Source organism: Ranitomeya variabilis, chromosome 5 (genome assembly GCF_051348905.1).
Source record: "Ranitomeya variabilis isolate aRanVar5 chromosome 5, aRanVar5.hap1, whole genome shotgun sequence".
NCBI classification, from domain to species: Eukaryota; Metazoa; Chordata; class Amphibia; order Anura; family Dendrobatidae; genus Ranitomeya; species Ranitomeya variabilis.
Genome location: NC_135236.1, coordinates 628255233 through 628278089, shown reverse-complemented (window position 1 = coordinate 628278089; position 22857 = coordinate 628255233). Strand labels below are relative to the sequence as shown.

At 37.1% G+C, this 22857-nt stretch overlaps 2 protein-coding genes across 6 annotated transcripts in view; both read right to left on the bottom strand.

Moving 5' to 3' along the window:
* LOC143776626 (protocadherin gamma-B1-like) overlaps positions 1-22857 on the bottom strand; it is a 472349-nt gene that overhangs the window by 353784 nt on the left and 95708 nt on the right. The window lies entirely within an intron of this gene.
* LOC143773470 (protocadherin gamma-B1-like) lies at positions 301-21434 on the bottom strand. The gene is made up of 4 exons (XM_077260911.1): positions 17639-21434; positions 13361-13402; positions 901-1201; positions 301-806 (listed from the first exon to the last, which is right to left on the bottom strand). The coding sequence occupies exons 1-4, from the start codon at positions 20051-20053 to the stop codon at positions 301-303; spliced, it is 3264 nt and encodes a 1087-aa protein (XP_077117026.1). The 5' UTR covers positions 20054-21434.

The following is a 22857-nucleotide window of genomic DNA, read 5'->3' as shown; positions in this document are numbered from 1 at the left end:
TCAAATCGAAAGGTGCAATTTCAACAATTTCACAGTCAATCTCTCCATTGTCTCCAGTATCTTCGTCATCCACTTGAATCAGAGCCACCATTATCCCTGGTTTGGAGTCTTCAGGGATCAGCGATAATAATGAATTAATTACTATCTCTGGGATATTGTCATTCATGTCTATAACTTATATCAAGATTTTACGGTGAGATACACAAACTCCATCCTTTGCTTGCACAGATAATTCATAAATCTTTGTCACTTCAAAATCTAAATTTTCTTTTGACTTAATATCTCCATTTATGGGGTTAATTAAAAATATAGCAGTATGGTGGATGTTATCTGCAGTTTTACTGAAAGAATTTGTAATTCGAGCATTGGCAACTTCATCTTTATGGCATTAACGTTGACTATAGTAGTGTTGATAGATATGTCTTCTTGTACACTGACTTTAAAAATCTCCTTGGTAAATATTGAGAAATTATCATTAGCATCAATCACAATAACACTTATTAAAGCAGTTCCAGATCTCATTGGAGTTCCTCCATCCATAGCAGTTAATGTCAAAATGTGTACATTTTCTGTCTCTCGATTTCTCCAAAATAAGTTCTGGAAATTTACTGCCATCTGGTCTTTTTCACTTAATGTAAAATACCAGTTGTCACTCAGTTTATAAGTCTGAACTGAATTAACACCGATATCTGGATCTTCTGCATTTTGCAAAGCAAATCTGGTTCCTGGTAAAGCGGATTCTATACTTTCTAAAGAGAATGACTCATGGTAAAATCTGGGAGAATTGTCATTGATATCTTGAATTTCTAGTTTGATTTTGAATATATTAAAGGGATTTTCAACCGCAGCATCAAAGGTTAGGTTAGGTTAGGTTAGGATAGCAGGAAGCTTCCGCCCCACCCAATGTCTCTCTGTCAATCCTGTCTTTGATATACAGATTTCCATTATCTAGACTGACATAGAAATGTTTCTCTGATGATCTGGATACCATACTCAGTTTTCTAGATGAGAGCTGCTTAATATCTAATCCAAGGTCATCTGCAATATTTGCTATAACAGAGTCTTTCCTCATCTCTTCCACAATGGAATAATGAATCTGACCAGAGACTGAATGATACAGCCAAGAAAATAAGATATAAATTGTTACTTGCCAACTGAATCCATGGTTTGTCTGTGGATGAAGATTAATTTCTTTCAGCTTCTGGGTTATCCAAAATATGAAAAGATTTAGTATCAATAATCCATCTAAAATGCTGGGTATATAAGAAAGCAATATGTTTATGTTTTGCTGCAGAGAATATCCAGAAAATGGCTAACTGTTTTTGCAAATTTGCTATTTATGATGGCTGAAAATAACAAAAAATTTCATGTCTGGTGTTATTCTTATTGGACAAATAGCAGCGCAAATTAGAAACTGCAATCCTGAGAAGTTATTTTGATAATATTGTAGTATTTTAATTTAAATGAATGTATTTCTGCTCATGTTGAAATGTTTTCAAGATATGTCTAATTGCTTTCATAATAAACACATTTTTATTCACAATATTGTTTTTTATGCAAAGTTTTGTTTTCAATATTTAATATTATTGAATGCTGCATTTTGGGATCTGTCTTAAAATGTTTAATGACAAAAAACAGAGCAAACCAATTTATATTCCGCAGCACTTCTAAAAAAGTTTTGAATGTTTAATAAAGATGAAAATAACTATTAAAGCATTTAAAAAATATATTAACATGATATATCACGGTTCATTTTAATGTCTTAAAGATGTATATTTTCAATAGGCATAATTATTAATATTTTAGACTTTTTATTATAAAATGTTTTTTTAATTATAATACTGAAATGTAAAAAAAATAAGAATTATATTATAGTTAAAGTAATAACACTTTATATAGAGAAATCAATACATTGAATGCTATATTGACATAAAACCTTAATTTTTTTTGTTTGACTTTTGAAATATATAACTATGTAAAATGCACAATACAATATATATGTCCATTTGTATATGTAATAGAGATGAGTGGACTTTTGCATTCGTAAGTTTTGCCAATTTTTCTAAAAAAATTGATTTGTGGAGAATACATTGGCATCTCATTATTGCAAAGCATCTAATTGCCTGGTACAGCCATTTATAACACTCTGAGGTCTCCAACGACTACATTAAACCCTTTCTGAGCTGCCTAATGCAAAGAGAGACTTAGTAATGTCCAAGTGACCTTAAACTATCTAGCTAGAGAAAAAAACAGATGGAATTCATTGGTAACTGTGAAGAATATGGGGGATTTAGCAGCAGCTTACAATTCTCCTTTAGCTGTAACAGGACACCTGGCTCAACAGGTGTTCAAACCCCACTAGCTAGTGTCCAGGCTCATACAGGAGGATCACTTGTGGAGCCCAAACTGTATGACTGCTTCATTCAAACTTCTTCCCATCATATAGGATTTCATAAGGAGATTTAAGGAAAATATGGAGTTATTGTGTGTACTAGCCACACATTGGTTACATTTTTGAGGTATCTGGAATGGGCTAAACAACTTTGGGGTCTCTATCAGTTCTAGCACCCCAGATTGGGGATAGGTTGGTGGAAGCCAGATAGCAAAGTCGTGATTAGTCTCTAAGCATAACGGGAACCTGGCTGGATTTGATGGTGCCAAAACTGCTGCCCTATGACCTTTCATAGGTTTTGAGAGTTTTACATACAAACACCCAAGGGGGGTGATGACACAGCATTTAACCTCTTCACCCCGGGCCCTTTTCTGTTTCTGTTTTTTGCTCTCCTTCATCCCAGAGCCATAACGTTTTAATTTTTCTGTCAATATTGACAGAAAAACTTTTGAACATTATTGGTTTTACAATACACTGAGTGCAGAATTATTATGCAAGTTGTATTTTGACCACATGATACTTTTTGTACATGTTGTCCTACTCCAAGCTCTTCAGGCTTGAGAGCCAACTACCAATTAAGTAAATCAGGTTATGTGCATCTCTGTAATGAGGAGGGGTGTTGTCTAATGAGATCAAAACCCTATATAAGGTGTTCTTAATTATTAGGCAACTTCCTTTCCTTTGGCAAAATGGGTCAGAAGAGAGATTTGACGGGCTCTGAAAAGTCCAAAATTGTGAGATGTCTTGCAGAGGGATGCAGCAGTCTTGAAATTGCCAAACTTTTGAAGCGTGATCACCGAACAATCAAGCGTTTCATGGCAAATAGCCAACAGGGTCACAAGAAGCGTGTTGGGCAAAAAAGGTGCTAAATAACAGCAAAGGAATTGAGGAAAATCAAGCGTGAAGCTGTCAAGATGCCATTTGCCACCAGTTTTGCCATATTTTAGAGCTGAAACGTTACTGGAGTAACAAAAAGCACAAGGTGTGCGATACTCAGGGATATGGCCATGGTAAGGAAGGCTGAAAAACGACCACCTTTGAACAAGAAACATAAGATAAAACGTCAAGACTGGGTCAAGAAATATCTTAAGACTGACTTTTCAAAGGTTTTATGGATTAATGAAAAGAGAGTGACTCTTGATGGGCCAGATGGATGAGCCAGAGGCTGGATCAGTAAAGGGCAGAGAGTTCCACTCCGACTCAGATGCCAGTAAGGTGGAGGTGGGGTAGTGGTATGGGCTGGTGTCATCAAAGATGAACTTGTGGGACCTTTTTGGGATGAGGATGGAATGAAAATCAACTCCCAGACCTGCTTCCAGTTTCTGGAAGACACGTTCTTTCAAGCAGTGGTACAGGAAGAAGTCGGTATCGTTCAAGAAAAACATGATTTTCATGCAGGACAATGCTCCATCACATGCCTCCAACTACTCCACAGCGTGGCTGGCCAGTAAAGGTCTCAAAGAAGAAAAAATAATGACATGACCCCCTTGTTCACCTGATCTGATAGACCCCATAGAGAACCTGTGATTCCTCATAAAATGTGAGATCTACAGGAAGGGAAAACAGTACACCTCTTGGAACAGTGTGTTAGGGGTCGAGTTCCAGCCTCTGCACAGGGGGAGTCCCGAACCATCTCCGCTGTGGTCTACCATTCTTCTCCAGCCGCAGTGGAGCCTGCTCAGCGGAAACGTCAGTCTCAGCGTCTGGCTCAGCCTGATACTGTGTGGATGGTTAGTGCTGCCTTTCCAGGCTCAGCCATTGTAGCCAGTACTGGTCAGTGGTGAGCAAACGTCTCTGGGACTAAGTCCTGCTTTTCCCCATCTGAGCATGCCCAAGGTAAGATCTCTCATTGGAGGTCAGGGGTCACATGCTCCGTTACTGCAGCAGCTCCCATTGGTCCTCTAGGAAGGTCATGAAGTTACTCAGGTACTGTGGCAGCTCCCATTGGTCCTCTAGGAAGGTCTTGAAGTTGCTGCAGCTATAAAAGGTTTGCAGGCCACATGGCCATGCTCTAGGATCAGCTTATGTCATGAGCTTTTGCTATTCAGTGGTCTTGTCTGCTTGTGGTCAGGGTCCAGCTGAAATAAGCCACTAGAATACCGGCACCTCCGGTGAGGAGTTTTGTGTGGTGAATTCAGGGCTGGCGTAAAGCCATTAGAATTCTGGCTCCATCGGAGAGGAGGTGTTTGTGTGCTTGCTACTCCCTGACCACTGATTGCTTTTGCTCTGTTAGGCAGCTGTGTTCCCCTGTGATGCTAACAGGGCACAGCGTTTTCCCTTCTGTGCGACTCTGTGAAGTAACAGAGTTCGCTTATACCACCATATTGTGCCGCAATTTGCTAGCAGCAGGTTCATCTCCTGCATGGTGGACCCCGGGCTGCGAGTGCACCAAAAATTATATCTAAATATACTCGGTGCGTTCCGCCAGTCCTAACACAGTGTCTGGGAGGCTGTGATGGCTGCTGCACGCAATGTTGATCGTAAACAGATCAAGCAACTGACAGAATCTATGGATGGAAGGCTGTTGCGTGTCATCATAAGGAAAGGTGGCTATATTGGTCACTAATTTTGGGGGGTTTTGTTTTTGCATGTCAGAAATGGTTATTTCTAAATTTTGTGCAGTTATATTGGTTTACCTAGTGAAAATAAACAAGTGAGATTGGAATATATTTAGTTGTTATTAAGTTGCCTAATAATTCTGCACAGTAATAGGTACCTGCACAAACAGATTTCCTCCTAAGATAGCCAAATCTAAAAAAAAAACATTCCAACTTCCAAAAATATTAAGCTTTGATATTTATGAGTCTTTTGGGTTGATTGAAAACATAGTTGTTGATCAATAATAAAAAATAATCCTCTAAAATACAACTTGCATATTAATTCTGCACACACAGTGTATAGCATACTGGACAACAGGAAAAATTGCAAAAAAAAGTGCAATTCCAAATTCTTTTTTTTAACCATGTTCACCAAATGCTAAAACTAACCTGCCATTATGACTCAAGTCATTTTGAGCTTGTATTTACCAACAATTTATAGTTTTTTTTTATTTAAGTGGTTTAAAAAATATCCAATGTTTGTTTAAGCAAAAAATGGCGCCATTTTCTGAGACCAATATCATCTCTATTTTTCGGGATTTGGGGCTGGGTAAGGGCTTATTTGTTTCATACTGAGTTGCCATTTTTATTGATACCATTTTGGTGCAGATTCAATATTTTGATCGCCTGTTATTGCATTTTAATGCATGTTGTGGTGGCCAAAAACATGTAATTATGGAGTTTTGACTTTTCTCTCTTTACGGCGCTTACTGATCGGATTAATTCTATTTATATATTGATAGATCAGGCTATTCTTAATGTAGCAATACCAAATAAGTGTATTTTTAATTGTTTTGAATGGGGCGGAATGGGGTGATTTGAGCTTTTATATATTTTTATATTTTTAAAACCTTTTTTTTACTTTTTACGTCCTTCAGTAGTCACCATGGGAGACTAGAATCTGAAATCATCTGATCGCCTGTGCAAGAGAAATGTTCACTTGCTATGAGTGTCTACCACTGGGCGGCGCTCATAGCTCTCCTATGGCTATGACAACAACAGGGGTCTCCTGCAGACTCTAGGTTATCATGCCAACCCATGAGTGACTTGCAGTCATGTGATATGTGTGCCGGTGGGGGGATTAGTGACGCGCTTCCAACACGATCATGTTAAAAGTCATTGTCAGAGAATGATAGGGGCATTTAACATGTTAAAAGCTGTGGGTGGATCGCGATTCCACCAGAGGCTGTTAGGGGCACAGGTCAGCTAATGAAATCAGCTGACATGTGATGGAAAAGATGTGGGCTCAGCGCCAGAGCCCACATCAAAGGGGTAGATTCAACATGCACTGTACATGTATGGCACATATCATAAAGGGGTTAATCATAATTAACCAGACATCTGTTTTTAGTAGGTCAGGAGACATAGGCTATTGTTTGAATATTGACTATTGAATTTATGTGTTTTTCTTCAGCTGGTCAAGACACATGGACTATTGTCATATTAGTCTGAAAGTTGACAATAGAATTGATGTTAGTGAAATTGCTGAAGGAAGGAATGTGGGTATAGAGTGGGATGAGACATTGTCTATGCGGTCTAGGGTCAGTGGATGAGAGGATCCACTGACCCCCATGTCTACACACATGGTGGCAGTGGTGGAATATTGCTCAGCATGGTGTATCCAGGGAAGCTGCATGGGGCTGGTATTTGTAGACACCATCCAAGGGCTCCACAACCAGGGAGACATATAGACAAACCCATCTGACAAGAGGTGAGGCATACATAGCAGGTTTCAGACATCACTATATCCAACCCCACCAGCTCACCCTTGGGAAAAGGACCAGAGTGGATGTATAACTGCAATAAGAAATGGCTACTACAAGAGTTGTGCCAGTTTTGACTGCCAGGTCACCAACACTTGATCGGATTTGATCCAGGAACCACGGGATGCAGCAAACGCCATGTGTGGACACAATGGATATGAGTCAGTTCTCATCAATTACCTGAGGATTTATCCACGTCAAGCCACAGACCAGGAGAAGGATAATCAGAATCCTATCATACCTGGCTAATTAACATAGGGAACAATGTGACAACACAGCATTTTATCTTAATTATCCAGACCTCTATTTTCAGTAGGCCAAGAGACAGTCTATTGTCTGAATATTAACTATTGAATTTATGTGTTTTTGTTTGGTTGGTAGTGTTGAGCATTCCGATACCGCAAGTATCGGGTATCAGCCGATACTTGCGGGTATTGGAATTCCGATACCGAGATCCGATACTTTTGTGATATCGGGAATCGGTATCGGGATTAATAGCAATGTGTAAAATAAAGAATTAAAATAAAAAATATTGCTATACTCACCTCTCCGACGCAGCCTGCACCTCACCGAGGGAACCGGCAGCCTTCTTTGCTTAAAATGCGCGCGTTTACTGCCTTCCGTGACGTCACGGCTTCTGATTGGTCGCGTGCCGCCCATGTGACCGCGACGCGACCAATCACAACAAGCCGTGACGTAATTTCAGGTCCTGAATGCCTAATTCTAGGCATTCAGGATTTGAAAATTACGTCACGGCTTGTGATTGGTCGCGTGCCGCCCATGTGACCGCGACGCGACCAATCACAAGCCGTGACGTAATTTTCAAATCCTGAATGCCTAGAATTAGGCATTCACGACCTGAAATTACATCACGGCTTGTTGTGATTGGTCGCGTCGCCGTCACATGGGCGGCACGCGACCAATCAGAAGCCGTGACGTCACGGAAGGCAGTAAACGCGCGCATTTTAAGCAAAGAAGGCTGCCGGTTCCCTCGGTAAGGTGCAGGCTGCGTCGGAGAGGTGAGTATAGCAATATTTTTTATTTTAATTCTTTATTTTACACAGTAATATGGATCCCAGGGCCTGAAGGAGAGTTTCCTCTCCTTCAGACCCTGGGAACCATCAGGGATACCATCCGATACTTGAGTCCCATTGACTTGTATTGGTATCGGGTATCGGTATCGGATTAGATCCGATACTTTGCCGGTATCGGCCGATACTTTCCGATACCGATACTTTCAAGTATCGGATGGTATTGCTCAACACTATTGGTTGGTCTATTGCCATATGAGTCTGAATGTTGACACTTGAATTGATGGTTGTGAAATTGCTGAATGGCTGCTGTGTGCCTGTTATATCAGCTCCTACTGGTTATTAACCCTTAAAAAATTTCCTTCAGACCAGATTATATTAAATAAAATATATTTTTTATTAAAAATAAATTGCAATCACAAAAAACATCACCAAAACGTATGGAAATTTTTATTATTATTAAAATTGTATAATCTACAACAGATATTTATTTATTAAGAATATAAAACATACAACTATAGATAATATGTATCTCCTCCAATCGAGGTTTACTTAGGGATAGATAAAAAAAAATATATATAAAAATCCCGTATGTGCAAGACAGGGCAAGTCCAAACTGATCAGTATAATAAACATAAAAATATATATAATGCAGCAAATAATAATTTAATAATATAATATGTGATAAAAATCAGTCAAATAAATTTGTGAATAATATGTGTGTATATCCATATATACACACACCTATTGTGTGCAGCAAAATAAATCAATTCATAATAAAGTGCAATGGTGCAATAAAAAATAAATTGCATACAAAACAACCAGTGTGTCCACAAAAGTTGTGAGCCAAAAACAAAAAACAAATAATTATATATTACCCAGTAAAAGCGCTGCCAAATGTGCCAAAATATATTATGAATACTGACCAGTTAGGAGTACCACTGCCCTGCACACACCACTCCAACGCCGTTTCGCTCACTGCTTCATCAGGGAGTCTCCCTGATGAAGCAGTGAGCGAAACGGCGTTGGAGTGGTGTGTGCAGGGCAGTGGTACTCCTAACTGGTTTATATATATTTTTATGTTTATTATACTGATCAGTTTGGACTTGCCCTGTCTTGCACATATGGGATTTTTATATATATATTTTTTTATCTATCCCTAAGTAAACCTCGATTGGAGGAGATACATATTATCTATAGTTGTATGTTTTATATTCTTAATAAATAAATATCTGTTATAGATTATACAATTTTAATAATAATAAAAATTTCCATACGTTTTGGTGATGTTTTTTGTGATTGCAATTTATTTTTAATAAAAAATATATTTTATTTAATATAATCTGGTCTGAAGGAAATTTTTTAAGGGTTCATTTCTATAGTGTTTTTCCTCAGTTTATAAAAATTATCTCTGGTGTTTCTTTCTATATAGGTTGTTGTTTGCTTTAATTCGAAAGAACCAGTATAATGGATTATAAAAACCGTGATGTGAATTGGTTATCACAAATGCCTACTGGTTATTGTCTGCTATCTTTGCAAGACAGGAACACAGGGTTATTGAGCAATCAATGTTTGCTAATATGTTGATTATACATTGTTCCAGGCCATGCAGTTTGTTGACCTGCAAAACAGAGGAGGACAAACTGTGTAAATTGATTATATGCTCAAACAATGAGAGATGAGACCCTGTCATCTTCCCTTCTCCCAATCCTGTGGAAAAATGTCTGAATAAGAGCTGTGAACTATAAAAGGAGGACCTGTCACTGTACCAAGAAAATTTTACAAAACCACAGCCAGTAACACTCTACAGGACAACTGCCAGAACACCATGGCTCCATCAAAAGGTACACAGAATTGACATTCTACAAGATGCTAGCTTAAGTGACCTCGGCCCTAGCTGGAATACAGATCTTTTTCACTGGGCATCACTGGCCCCATGGATACTTTTGGAGAGTCCAGAATTGGGGCCCACCAGTCACCTGGCTCCATGTAGACATTCAGAGAGGCCAGGTTGTGACTCTCCCATCACCTGCCCCATGGAGAAGTTCTGATAACCTATATTGTTACTCCAGTCACCTGGGCTTGTGCCTCAATGGACTGTCAGCTTCCAAAGCTTGTAGTTACCTCCTCTCTCTGGGTGCCTGCCAGAAGTGGGGTGCCACATGTGGGGGTAGTGGGCCCTGGAAGCTCCAAAGTTGCAGCTGCTCTAATCTCGGCAAGTCAACAGAAGGATGAGACTGTAATTTTACACCATCGTGGATGTTTTACTGGGACTGTTCTATATCTTATTGTCTGTTGGTGGTGCAATACAGTATTGCCATGTTGTTTTACTTTTACCCTGTGTTTTCTGAGTAGTATTCTGCCCAAGGAAAAAGAGTGTGTGTTCATTGGGATGATCTCTGGTCCATGTGGTCTCTGGCCAGCAGATGAGAGCACTCATTCACTCTTGTGCCTCCACAGAGGGGTATTAGGACCCACTAGGGGGCAGAAGAGGAAGTAACTGACCAATGGGTTAAATGCTTGTGCTCTCTCTCTATGTTATGCTTGCTGTTCACTTCTAAAGGGGGGCCACGTTGAGCAACATGCTGGGAGGAACTGGAACCAGCTGGCAGCCCAAGCCCACATGCCCAGCACACATGGTCGAACATCAAACCAGTAATTGACACAATTCATCTGCTTATATAGTTTGTACTTCACCTGTATTTGCAAATCTGGTCATTGTGTATGTATAAACATTGTATATATAGAGTATTGCCTAGTGTGCCCTTAAGGTGATTAAATATATAATTTAATCTTGGGCTGCTTTTTTATCTCGATCCACAAATCCACACATCTATGTTCAAGGTTTTAAATTCACATGCTACTGGGGCTGGTTTCTGGCATGATATAATCCTGTTGAGCCAGGTTTATATCTAACAAAGAACTGGTGGCTGTCTCTCTGTTTAACTTCTGCTAGTGAAAAGGGCCTCTCAGCCTGTCCAGGTTGTGAGCGAGTGTGGTGCATGGGTCACCTTCTCTCACTAACCGTGCCTCCCAGGACTCATGTGGACAGGGGGTGTCTGCATTTTGCGAAGCTGACCTTATGTGACCCCAAGGGGTGTGAAATGACACATTGGTGCAAGTGAGGAGACCATACCGCTTGATCTCTCTGACATCATAGTGACGTCAGGCACTATGGCGAGGTGCGGGTTCGTCACAATAACCATAAGCCTAATTAACAAAACATTGCAGTATTAGGCTTTTTAGCCTTTTAAAATGGTAAACCTGCAATGGCCTGTAAAGATGAAATATTAATCTGTTTCAAGGAGATCTACGAAAAAAATTGGAAAATTGGAGGAGGGACAAAATGCACTCTGTGTGAGGTAGACAGTTGCATTTACATTTATGGATTATGGTGAATTTTATTTTGTCAAAATTAAAAAGAAAATATGGCTTGTCTGTCCCACAATTCAGGGAGCAGATTTGTATTGAGGAATTTGTTTGCTAGCAAAATTAGGACTGTGGGGTATAAAACTGCCATCCTTGTTGACAATGTGCGCATAATAAAAAAATGCTGTTATTGTGGTGCTATTACTGCAGCATTTCACAAAACAATGAATTCACAGTCCCAATGATTATGCTTTCCTATCATTTCAATTTTTAGATAATTATTCACAGACTAAGACTATTATTCCGAATTTAAATGAGTTACGTACTGCAGTAGTACACCAGAATCAGATAAGGTCTTCTTTCTAGCCCTATTTGCAATGATAAATTATAATAAAGTTGGGCATCACAATAAAAAATATAGTATGAAGTGCACATCAATTTGGGAAAGGTCATTTAATTTCACAAACAGTAGTTAGATACACAAGTACTAAGATTCACATCCATAATTTCCTTTCCAAAAATAAAATGAATCATTTTTATTTCAAAAATCATTTATTAAAATATATTAAAAATCACATTAAGTGCAGAAAATTCCTGACCAACACTATAATTTAGTCAAGAGAGCATCCAAATGGAACCTAGATTAAAAAAAACTGATAAGAGAACATCAAATGTGTCAAAAAGTACAAACAGTCTACAACTGATCAAAGTGTAATGGATCTACACATGATGAAAACATATTATATCATAAAGTAATCCACCATAATTCAGTACCAAAAAACTCATGAACACAATTTTTGGGCTCAATAGGTTTACAAAATAAATAAAGAGAGGTTTACAAATTTTCCCACACTAGTGATGGGCAATTTTGAATAAAATTGTACTCAATTTTACAAATATTTCCAGAAACTAAATTTTTTAAATTTTTTTAATTGACTAGTTGCTAATTCAGCAAAATGGTGTCAAAGTAAAGAGCTGGCAAAAAGTTGAAAAACAAGACAACAACTAATATTCACCTCATTTTTACCTCATATGCCTCTTTTCAATTTCCTTGTTCAAGCATCAGCACGTGGTCACAGATAGAAGTTGTGGTCTAGCATGAAGAGGCAAGGGGTTTCAACCCCCACTGGTGGTAAGAAGCATCAAGTAAAGGACAGAGGAAAGTGAGCAGTGGGTCAAAGATGGAGCTGTGAGCAGTGAGGAGAGTATTAGTTGTTTGTTTTGTTTTCTATACATCAAGATAATTATGCTCTTGGATATTTCTAGACCACAGAGTATAAAAAAGGACATTCAAAGTTGAGAATAAATTCACTGCAAATCGAATTTCACAGTCAAATCTTTTCAATTTGATGAAGATGTTAGAGGGTTTGATCATCTGTAGCCCACATGTATTATGAGTTTGCTGGCTTTGTTACAAAATATTTTTTGTTGTTGTTGAATTTTTGCAATGCACATTGTGTTTGTTTTAAACAGTATAGTCTAAGATGTAGTTTTCTAAAAGGACCTTATAGATTCTGTGCAAATGTCAAAATAATCCAGTCCAGTAAAATTAATACTCAAGACAGAACTTTCAAACTTATTAAAACCATTTGAAGAGTTCCGCTTATGGAGCTTAATCTCTATACCACAAATAAACATACAATGTTTGGACAATTAAATGGTATTTCTACTAGGGACGCACAGTGACTCAATGGTTAGCAATGTTGCTTTGCAATGCTGAAGTCCAGGGTTCACCTCTCATCAAAATCAACATCTGCAAGAAGGTCGTACTGTCTTCCCATGTTTGCATGGATTTCATCCAGGTACTCCGGTTTTCTTCCTCACTTTCAAGATATACTTATAGGGAATTTAGATTGAGCCCCAATGGGGACTGCTGAATATGATGGTGCCATATAAGCAATGCATAATAGTAATAAATGCTTAAGAAGCCTAGCATATACTGTATGACACACAAAAATGGTTCATCTTTACCTTTCCTCTTTGGTCAATATAGAGATGAACAACTTTAAAAAAAACTTATTTTAACAATAATCTGTTGGAAAATGTGTATAATATATTTGTCTATGTGTTGCCACATTATTGTATGTTTTGCTTCAATGTCAAATTAATATATTAATATATTACATTTGTTATCATTACATACTGGAAATCTTAATTTGTGCAAAGTTAAGGAGAACACGTCTGTAGTTAGACATTAAAATAACTCACTTCAATAATATTGCTGTAAGGCAATACTTGAATTTCTAGTGCCTGAATAAAAAGGAATATAATAGAGATATTTTGATTTAATATCATGTTTGTTTGATCAACTTCCATTCAGTCTAAAGAAACAAACGCAAATGGTATCAGTAAGGACCTCACAAAGATAGATTGATATGCATAGATATTATACTGGAGTAAACTTGGGGATTTAACAGTTGTTGAAGCTTTTCAAATTTAATATTTTGATAGAATAGCAAACATCTTAAAAATTACAAGTAGAAAAAAACATGAGTAAAAGACCTTCAATCATATACAATTGTAAGTTTAACATTTTGTGTATGTGTTCAATGCGATGTTAAATTTGGAAATACTTGATAATAATTTCCAACAAGTAGTAATTTTCAAAGACTCTAGAGAAGGTAGTAAAAATTCACAGATGCAAAGTTTCTTAGAAGGTAATATTGTAATGTTGTAAGGTTGAAGCAACTTATTTTCTTTCTGTCTAAACTTCTGGTTGTAATAATTATGTAGCAATGTTTTGATGATAATGTTAAACTATAGGGTCCATTTTCCATGTAGTAGCCAAACAAAGTTCTAGAATTTTCTGAGGAATGAGACTTTGTTGTGTAATTTATTGCAGAATCTAAAGATTGTAAAGTTTTTGTTAATATATTCTCATGACCCAGTCCATTGGTAACAAAAATAATCATGAGAACCGCTTTTTACCTGATGACATTAATAGCACTCCTTTAGATTAGCCAGCTTGGTGCAACATCACATGTGTATCACAAATTGACTGGCACCAACTCTAAAAAAATGATAAGTTTTTGGTTTGCTTTTTTTTTTTATAAATAAATAGCAATTGAATATAGTTTTTTTTAAGAAAATATTCTGAAAATGGTCATATCAACATCTGTTTTTAGGTTGTCAAAAGACAAAACAGAAAAAAAATCCTACAATTTGATTTTGGAACTCTTTTTATTGGTAAAGAGAAAAAAATGTAAACACTAAGAAATAGTTTACATTATTTTTCCCATATCAAACATTTCAATGGTAAACTAATACCTTTTCTACATCTTTGTAAAATCTTTACATCTGCACTAAAGAAAAAGAAACAGTAAAAAAAAGTTTAGGTAAAGAGAATATTAAATTATTATTTATGTAAGAAAAGTAAAAATATAAAACAAAATTATTAATGTGAATACAAAAATAATGTAGTTAAACAAAAGATAGATAGACAATAAATAGATAGATAATTTAGATAGATAGATGATAGATGGATAGATAGATAATAGATAGATAATTATTATATTTATATCATTATAATAGATAGATAGATAGATAGATAGATAGATAGATAGATAGATAGATAGATAGATAGATAGATAGATTGCTTAGTTTTTGCTCAAAGAAAAAAAGTATTTTGGAAGACATAAAAACTCATTATAAATCAAAAGTTAATTATATTTAAAAAAAAGTTGTAAAATTATAATTAAATATAAAATGTATTAAAAATAAAGAAAACATGGAATTGTAACACGAATTTGTAAAACAACTTAAGTCATCCAGAACAAGTGATGCATTTTACAGCTTCCCTTCACTTTTGCCAATAAAAGCAGATACTATGCAAAGCATCCCTCTAATATCTTAACTTTGGAAAATCAGAAATGGGTTTTCTAAATTAGACAAATCTTTTAGAGCGCTAAATAATATTCATTTTAGACGCTATGAAAAAAAAAATGTCATTAGCCCCTTAAACATGTTAACATATTTAGTATTTTTCAAAAGGTTAATTTTATTCTGTGCTAACCAAAATCAATATAAAAGGTCAACTTTAAAAACACAGAACTCTAGTCTGGATTCCTCCCTTGAAATCCAAACCTTTGACAATCATTACAAGTGGAAAAGGTAGGGGTATCAGAAACTTGTGTCTATGCTGTTATACTATGAAACACAATATGGAACATTTGTTTCACATCAAAAAAATTTGATGCAAATTGATTTTGTGGTCAAATTCAAGTTAATAGCCCAATTTCAAATTTGAAGGTTTCCCTCATCATTAATACTAGATAGTATTATGACAAAGGCTCAGTTGGTAGATCCATAGCTGAACTCTTTAAGGTTCTCTAATTTGCCTAAAATGCAAAAGAATATTTTATTATAAAATGGAGGAAATATTGGCTTTCTACTTTAATAAATATGCCAAATTTTTAAGTCAATGGTTGGGTTGCTACTTTTTGTAAGACAAAAAAAGTAATACAATTATAGTAAAAAATATAGAGAATGTCTAAAAATTAAATCAACTGTGAATCACAAAATAATCCATTGTTTAAAATGTATTTTTATGTCAAATGTGTAATTTCAATGTATTAGATTTTTTTTTTAATTTCCACATCATTATCCATAGTTACAAGAAAACAAAATTGAGCTGTTGCCATTTTTACATTGGCAGCAAAACCAAAATATTAGACACATACTTTCTGTTCTTTTAAGCAGCCACATGGACATAGGCAGAGATAGATTGACTCAGATCTTGTTGAGCTGTATTAAAGTACTAACTGCTCATGCCATAAACGGAGCAATGTTTATTGTAAGGAGGGGAGGAGGTAAATTCTGAGCACTATCTATTGTAAATGAATAGAGATTAGTTAATCTGCCGATATTTGATTTATATATAATACCTTTTGAATGGCTGAAAGCTTTCTTGCAGCACAATTTCTACTTGCTCCACTCTTCAGGTGTAAGAGTGGAAAAGTCATCTAAGCCCCCTCTCTGAAGACTTCTCCTATATTATTGTTCTTACCTTGCCTGTTTTATCTGATTTATTCTCATGTGCCTGCAGTTTCCTGGTTACTTAGAGGTGACAGGGTTAATTGTTTAGAGCCAGCCCAGTTTAGGAGGAGTTAAGTGGTCATGTAGGAACTTAATTCCTATTTGTTACGGAGAGGGAGAGAAGCTACTGAAGAAGGAAATGTAGTATTCTGTTTTCTAGATTATAGGCCACAAGTGAAACGTGTGTTCAGTGGTAAAAAAAATCTAAGTATAGCAAGTTCTAGAGCAAGATCTACAGCTACGGAATACATACATGGCGAGAGTGCAGATATTAGAGGAGTAATAAGAAGGTTCCTTTTCACCTGCGGTAAGCACAGCCCTAGCATCATAGAGCTGAGGGAGGCAGAAATACCCAAAGCAGCTAGATGGACCGTCTACAATACGGTACTAGTTCTAAAGATTTAGAGAATTCCTATTCTGACCAGAGAGGGACTCATGGTTCCATTGTAGTGGAGGATAAAGAATTTAAGGCCAGAGCTGGAAAGCTTGAGAAGTACTCTGTCACTCATGAATAAAACCATTAACATATGATTAAGAGAGCTTATGTATGATACCGAAAAAATGTACAGAAACTATTATGCCTGTTATCGATTGTTATTATTTAATTTAAGGAATTCCAGGATAGATGTTTTGATCTTTTTAAAAGGAATTCTGGTGCATATTTTTAATATCCCCATACCAACAAACACTGGTGACTTGAAAAGGGGTAAGCAGCAAATTTCAAGACCACACATACACACTTAGAGGTACCATAACCAGGTGCTTTGGGACCAAGAAGTAAACCTCGCTGTAAGATGTCACTTAAACAAGTCTCATTAATTCCTCTGGTGCTTACTAGGTCTAAACAAGTCATGACTTGGTTGGGAAAATGCACATGATGACATCACAAAAGGCCTCTTGCAATGCTTTAACATATTACCCTATGATTACATGAAGCCATGAGGCCAAGGCAGATCATGGTCCCATTTATATAGGAATGTTTCTACTTCACTGCGTTTAGTCAAGTTTACTTTTACATATTTGATTAACAAACTATTAATTTTTGTGAAATATAAAGTAAATCATATCACAGGCACGTAACTGATATATGGCAAAAAACAATATGCAGCAGTCATGGAAAGTACAGATTAATCATAACATAGCAATTCCAATCAGTCAATCTCAAAGCATTACTAAAACTTGTTCTTAAAAGGTGCATAGAAATAAAATGTATGAAATAATTAAAAGTTGTGCAGATGCATAATTTCCACATAATTTCTCATTCCAAAAGCTAGTGACTTTAGAATAATTCTACATTAAATAACATCCCAATCATTGAAAAAACTTCCAAAAATGCATGGTTACTCTGATATTAAAGACTGTATCACAAATTTCTCATAATAATTAGTCAATCAACAATAAGTTATAATTTGATAGAACCTGATAAAAAAGTAAAACCTGACAAATTCTTACCTGGTCATTGGTTGAAAAATCTTCTCCTAAACTTTCAGTTGCTTGTTCTGTGTTATCAGCATCAATCAGGTTTTCCACAGGAACATTTCCACTTGGATTCATGTAAGTAAAGTCCCCCTCAGCAGGATCTAGGGCCACACACATATTATACGAGTATGGTAAAGGTAACGATCCATCACTATACATGGAGAAGGTCCTGGGATCAATTGGAGGATACAGGTTTGTAGTGAGAGAAGAGAAGGCCGGTAATGGTTTTGGCTGCTTACATTTGGATATAATCGCCACCATCACAGTTATTATAAAGAGCAAAGAAATAAGTGCAAGTCCAACCACTAAGTAGAATTGTAAGTTGCTTTGAGTTTCTACATCTTTCAGTTTATTGCTGAGCTTAGGAACAACCTGCTGAAAGTCATCTGCAATAATAAGACTTAATGTGGTTGTAGCAGAGAGAGTGGGATGTCCATTGTCCTTCACCATCACTACAACCTTGTAATTCAATGTATCCTTTTCTTGAAAGATACGTGATGTTCTGATCTCACCTGTGTACTCACTTATCACAAAATGATTTTGGTCTGACACTGATATAAAATGATAAGAAAGCCAGGAATTGTGTCCAGAGTCTGCATCCACTGCCACCACTTTAGTTATCAAAGAACCAGGCTCAGAAACAAAAGGAACCATCTCAAATACAGATGACCCACCAATATCTGGTGATGGGTATAAGATCTTTGGTGCATTATCATTCTGGTCCACTATGTGGATAAATAGTGTAACATTGCTGCTCAGAGAGGGGGATCCATTGTCTGAGGCTGTGACTTCTATTATAAACTCCTTGTTCTGCTCATAATCAAAAGATCTTTGAGCATAGAGAACGCCGGTCTCTATATTGATGGAGAGATAAGATGTCATTGATGGAGTTTCTGTAATAGCGCTGGAAATTGAGTAAATTATTCTAGCATTGTGTCCAGTGTCAGGATCTGAGGCTTGTATACTGAATATTGAAGCTCCTGGTAAATTGTTTTCTGCCACATAAGCCACATAAGTAGATTTAGAAAATATTGGTGGGTTGTCATTGACATCTGATACATCCAATGTGAGAACTCGTGTACTGGAAAGAGGCGGAAATCCTCTATCTGTGGCTATAATAGTGATATTGTAAAAAGGTGATTTTTCTCTGTCAATATCAGATTTTAAGGATATTTTATAGTAATTGTTCAACGATAACAAATTAAAGGGGACATTTTCAAAAATTTGGCAGTCAACATCTGCATTATCTCCAGAATCCTGGTCGTGAACCTCAATCAGAGCGATCATTGCTCCAGGAGCAGAATCCTCAGGAATAGGAGAAGATAATGAGGTGATGGATATCTCAGGAGCATTGTCATTTACATCTATAACTTCCACCAGAACCTTACAATGAGCTACAAGTCCTCCTCCATCCTTGGCTTGTACAGATAATTCATAATTCTTTGTTACTTCAAAATCAAAGTTTTTATGCATCTTGATTTCACCAGTATTTGGATTAATATTAAATATTCCTGTGTGATGGGTCTTTCCAGATATTTTCAAAAAAGAATATGTAATCTGAGCATTGATCCCTTCATCAATGTCTGTAGCATTTAACACGATCACTGTAGAATTAACTAGAATATTTTCTTTTAGGCTGACTTTATACATATCCTGAGTAAATATAGGGGCATTGTCATTGGCATCTATAACAATGATCTTTAGTAATGTTGTCCCAGACCTGATAGGATTTCCTCCATCCAAGGCTGTTAGTGTTAATTGATGAATATCTTGTGATTCTCGATCTAATGGTTTCTCCAGGACAAGCTCTGGATATTTACTCCCATCTGTTCTGATATTCTCAGTGACAGTAAAATACTGATTATCACTGAGCTTGTATGTCTGCACTGAATTATTACCAATATCTAGATCTTCTGCACTTTGTAAAGCAAATCTTGCTCCTGGTGATGTAAATTCAATGATTTCTAAGGTAATTTTATCATGATAGAACTGTGGAGCATTATCATTAATATCCTGAATGTCAACTGTGATCTTAAAAATATTTAGTGGATCTGCGACCACAGCATCAAACATTAAATAGCAGATAGATTCTGTTCCACATAATGTCTCTCTGTCTATCCTGTCCTTTATTTGCAGATTTCCATTATCTAGTTTTACATAGAAATATTTCTCTGCTGATCTGGATACAATCCTCAGTTTTCTAGATAAGAGCTGCCTCATATCTAATCCAAGGTCATCAGCAATATTTGCTATAACAGAGTCTTTCCTCATTTCTTCCTTAATGGAATAATGAATCTGACCGGAGACTGAAAGACACAGCCAAGAAAATAAGATAGAAATTGATACTTGCCATCTGATTCCTGTGCAGCTCTGTACAAGTGATTCCATCTTGTTTTTCCTCAGTGATAGTCCTTATTAAATATCCAGTAAAGATTTGTCATCCAATGCAAATATGAAGCAGAAAACTGTTCTTAATATCTGTAATTCAATTTTTTAAACATATTCCTAGCTCTGTGTCCAGGAGAATCCAGAAAATGTGTGTGCTTCTTTGTGTATATCAGCAAAGAATGTGTCTTAAAAAAATAACACTGGATTTTCAGTTCTGCATTTTATTCCTTACTGGTCAAACAGCGGCGCTCAGAGGTGAAAAAATGGAATTGCAATAATCTTATTGTTTTTTAAGTTATAAACTCAAAACTACAATAACACTTTTTAATGACTTTTTTTTAGCCCATTTTTATTTTTTTAATGAAATTTATCCCTAAATTTATATTATTTCCAATTTAAAAATATAAAAGCTATTAACCCCTTCATGACCTTGGGATTTTCCGTTTTTCCATGTTCGTTTTTCACTCCCCTCCTTCCCAGAGCCATAACTTTTTTATTTTTCCGTCAATTTGGCCATGTGAGGGCTTGTTTTTTGCGGGACGAGTTGTACTTTTGAATGACATCATTGGTTTTAGCATGTCGTGTACTAGAAAACGGGAAAAAAATTCCAAGTGCAGTGAAATTGCAAAAAAAGTGCAGTCCAACACTTGTTTTTTGTTTGGCTTTTTTGCTAGATTCACTAAATGCTAAAACTGACCTGCCATTATGATTCTCCAGGTAAGTACGAGTTCATAGACACCTAACATGACTAGGTTACTTTTTACCTAAGTGGTGAAAAAAAATTCCAAACTTTGCTAAAAAAAAAAAAAAAATTGCGCCATTTTCCGATACTCATAGCATCTCCATTTTTCATGATTTGGGGTCGTTTCAGGGCTTATTTTTTGCGTGCCGAGCTGGCATTTTAATGATACCATTTCGGTGCAGATACGTGCTTTTGATCACCTGTTATTGCATTTTAATGCAATGTCGCGGCGACCAAAAAAACGTAATTCTGGTGTTTCGAATTTTTTTCTCGCTACGCCGTTTAGCGATCAGGTTAATGCTTTTTTTTATTGATAGATTGGGCGATTCTGAACTCGGCGATACCAAATATGTGTAGGTTTGATTTTTTTTTTTATTGATTTATTTTTATTGGGGCAAAAGGGGGGTGATTTAAACTTTTATATTTTTTTTATTTTTTTCACATTTTTTTAAACTTTTTTTTAACTTTTTCCATGCTTCAATAGCCTCCATGGGAGGCTAGAAGCAGGCACAGCGCGATCGCCTCTGCTACATAGCAGCGATCTGCTGTTCGCTGCTATGTAGCAGAAAATCAGGTGTGCTGTGAGCGCCGACCACAGGGTGGCTCTCACAGCTGCCGGGGATCTGTAACCATAGAGGTCTCAAGGACCTCTATGGTTACTATTCTGAAGCATTGCCGACCTCCGATCATGTGACGGGGTCGGCGATGCCATCATTTCCGGCCGCCCGGCCGGATGCGGTAGTTAAATGCCGCTGTCTGCGTTTGACAGCGGCATTTAACTAGTTAATAGGCGGGGCAGATTGCGATTCTGCCCGCGCCTATTACGGGCACATGTCAGCTGTTCAATACAGCTGACATGTCCCGGCTTTGATGCGGGCTTACCGCCGGAGCCTGCATCAAAGCGGGGCTTCTGACCTCGGACGTACTATCCCGTCCGGGGTCAGAAAGGGGTTAAATAGTTTTAAATATACTTAAACAAAAAGAAGTATACTGTATATTTTTTTTTCCATTTTATACTTAAAAAGCAGTATATATCTATCTATATATATATATATATATATATATATATATATATATATATATACATGTGTTTTATTTATTTATTTTACTCATTCATACAGCGCCATTAATTCCACAACGCTTTACATGTATTATAAGCACTGTCCCTGATGGGGCTCACAATCTAAATTCCTTTTCAGTATGTCTCTGATTGTGGGAGGAAACCAGAGTACCCAGAGGAAACTCACACAAACACGAGGAGAACATACAAACTCTTTGGAGATGTTGTCCTTGATGGGATTTGAACCCAGGACCCCAGAGCTCCAAGGCTGCAGTGCTTATATATATATATATATATATATATATATATATATCTACAATATAATTGTCTAAGGGTCACTTCCGTCTGTCACCGATATTCATTGGTCGCGGCCTCTGTCTGGCATGGAAATCCAAGTCGCTGATTGGTCGTGGCTAAACGCCCACGACCATTGCCACGACCAATCAGCAACGGCCACAGTCTGGGGGCAACATTGCTGATCCTTCCTCCCCGCAGTCAGTGCCCGCTCCATACTCCCCTCCAGTCAGTGCTCACACAGGGTTAATGCCAGCGTTAATGGACCGTGGTGTAACACACTCCATTATCGCAGCTATTATCCCTGTGTGACAAACTTTTTACTATTGATGCTGCCTATGTAGCATCAATAGTAAAAAGATCTGTTACAAATAATAATAATAATAAAAAAAGTTATTCTCACCCTCCGTCGTGGCGCGGTGTCCTTGGCAGTGCAAGCGGCAAGTTCTGGTGCCAAGGATGCTATGCGAGAAGGACCTGCCATGATGTCACGGCCATGTGACCGCGATGTCATCACAGGTCCTGCGTGCCTGCGCGAGAAGGACCTGCCATGACGTCACGGTCATGTGACTGTGACGTCATCACTGGTCCTGCGCTCATACCAACCCTGGGACCGGAAGCTGCCGCATGCACTGCACACAGGCGCCAGGCCTTCAACGGCACATCGGAAGGTGAGTATATGTTTATTTTTTATTTTACGTCACTGGG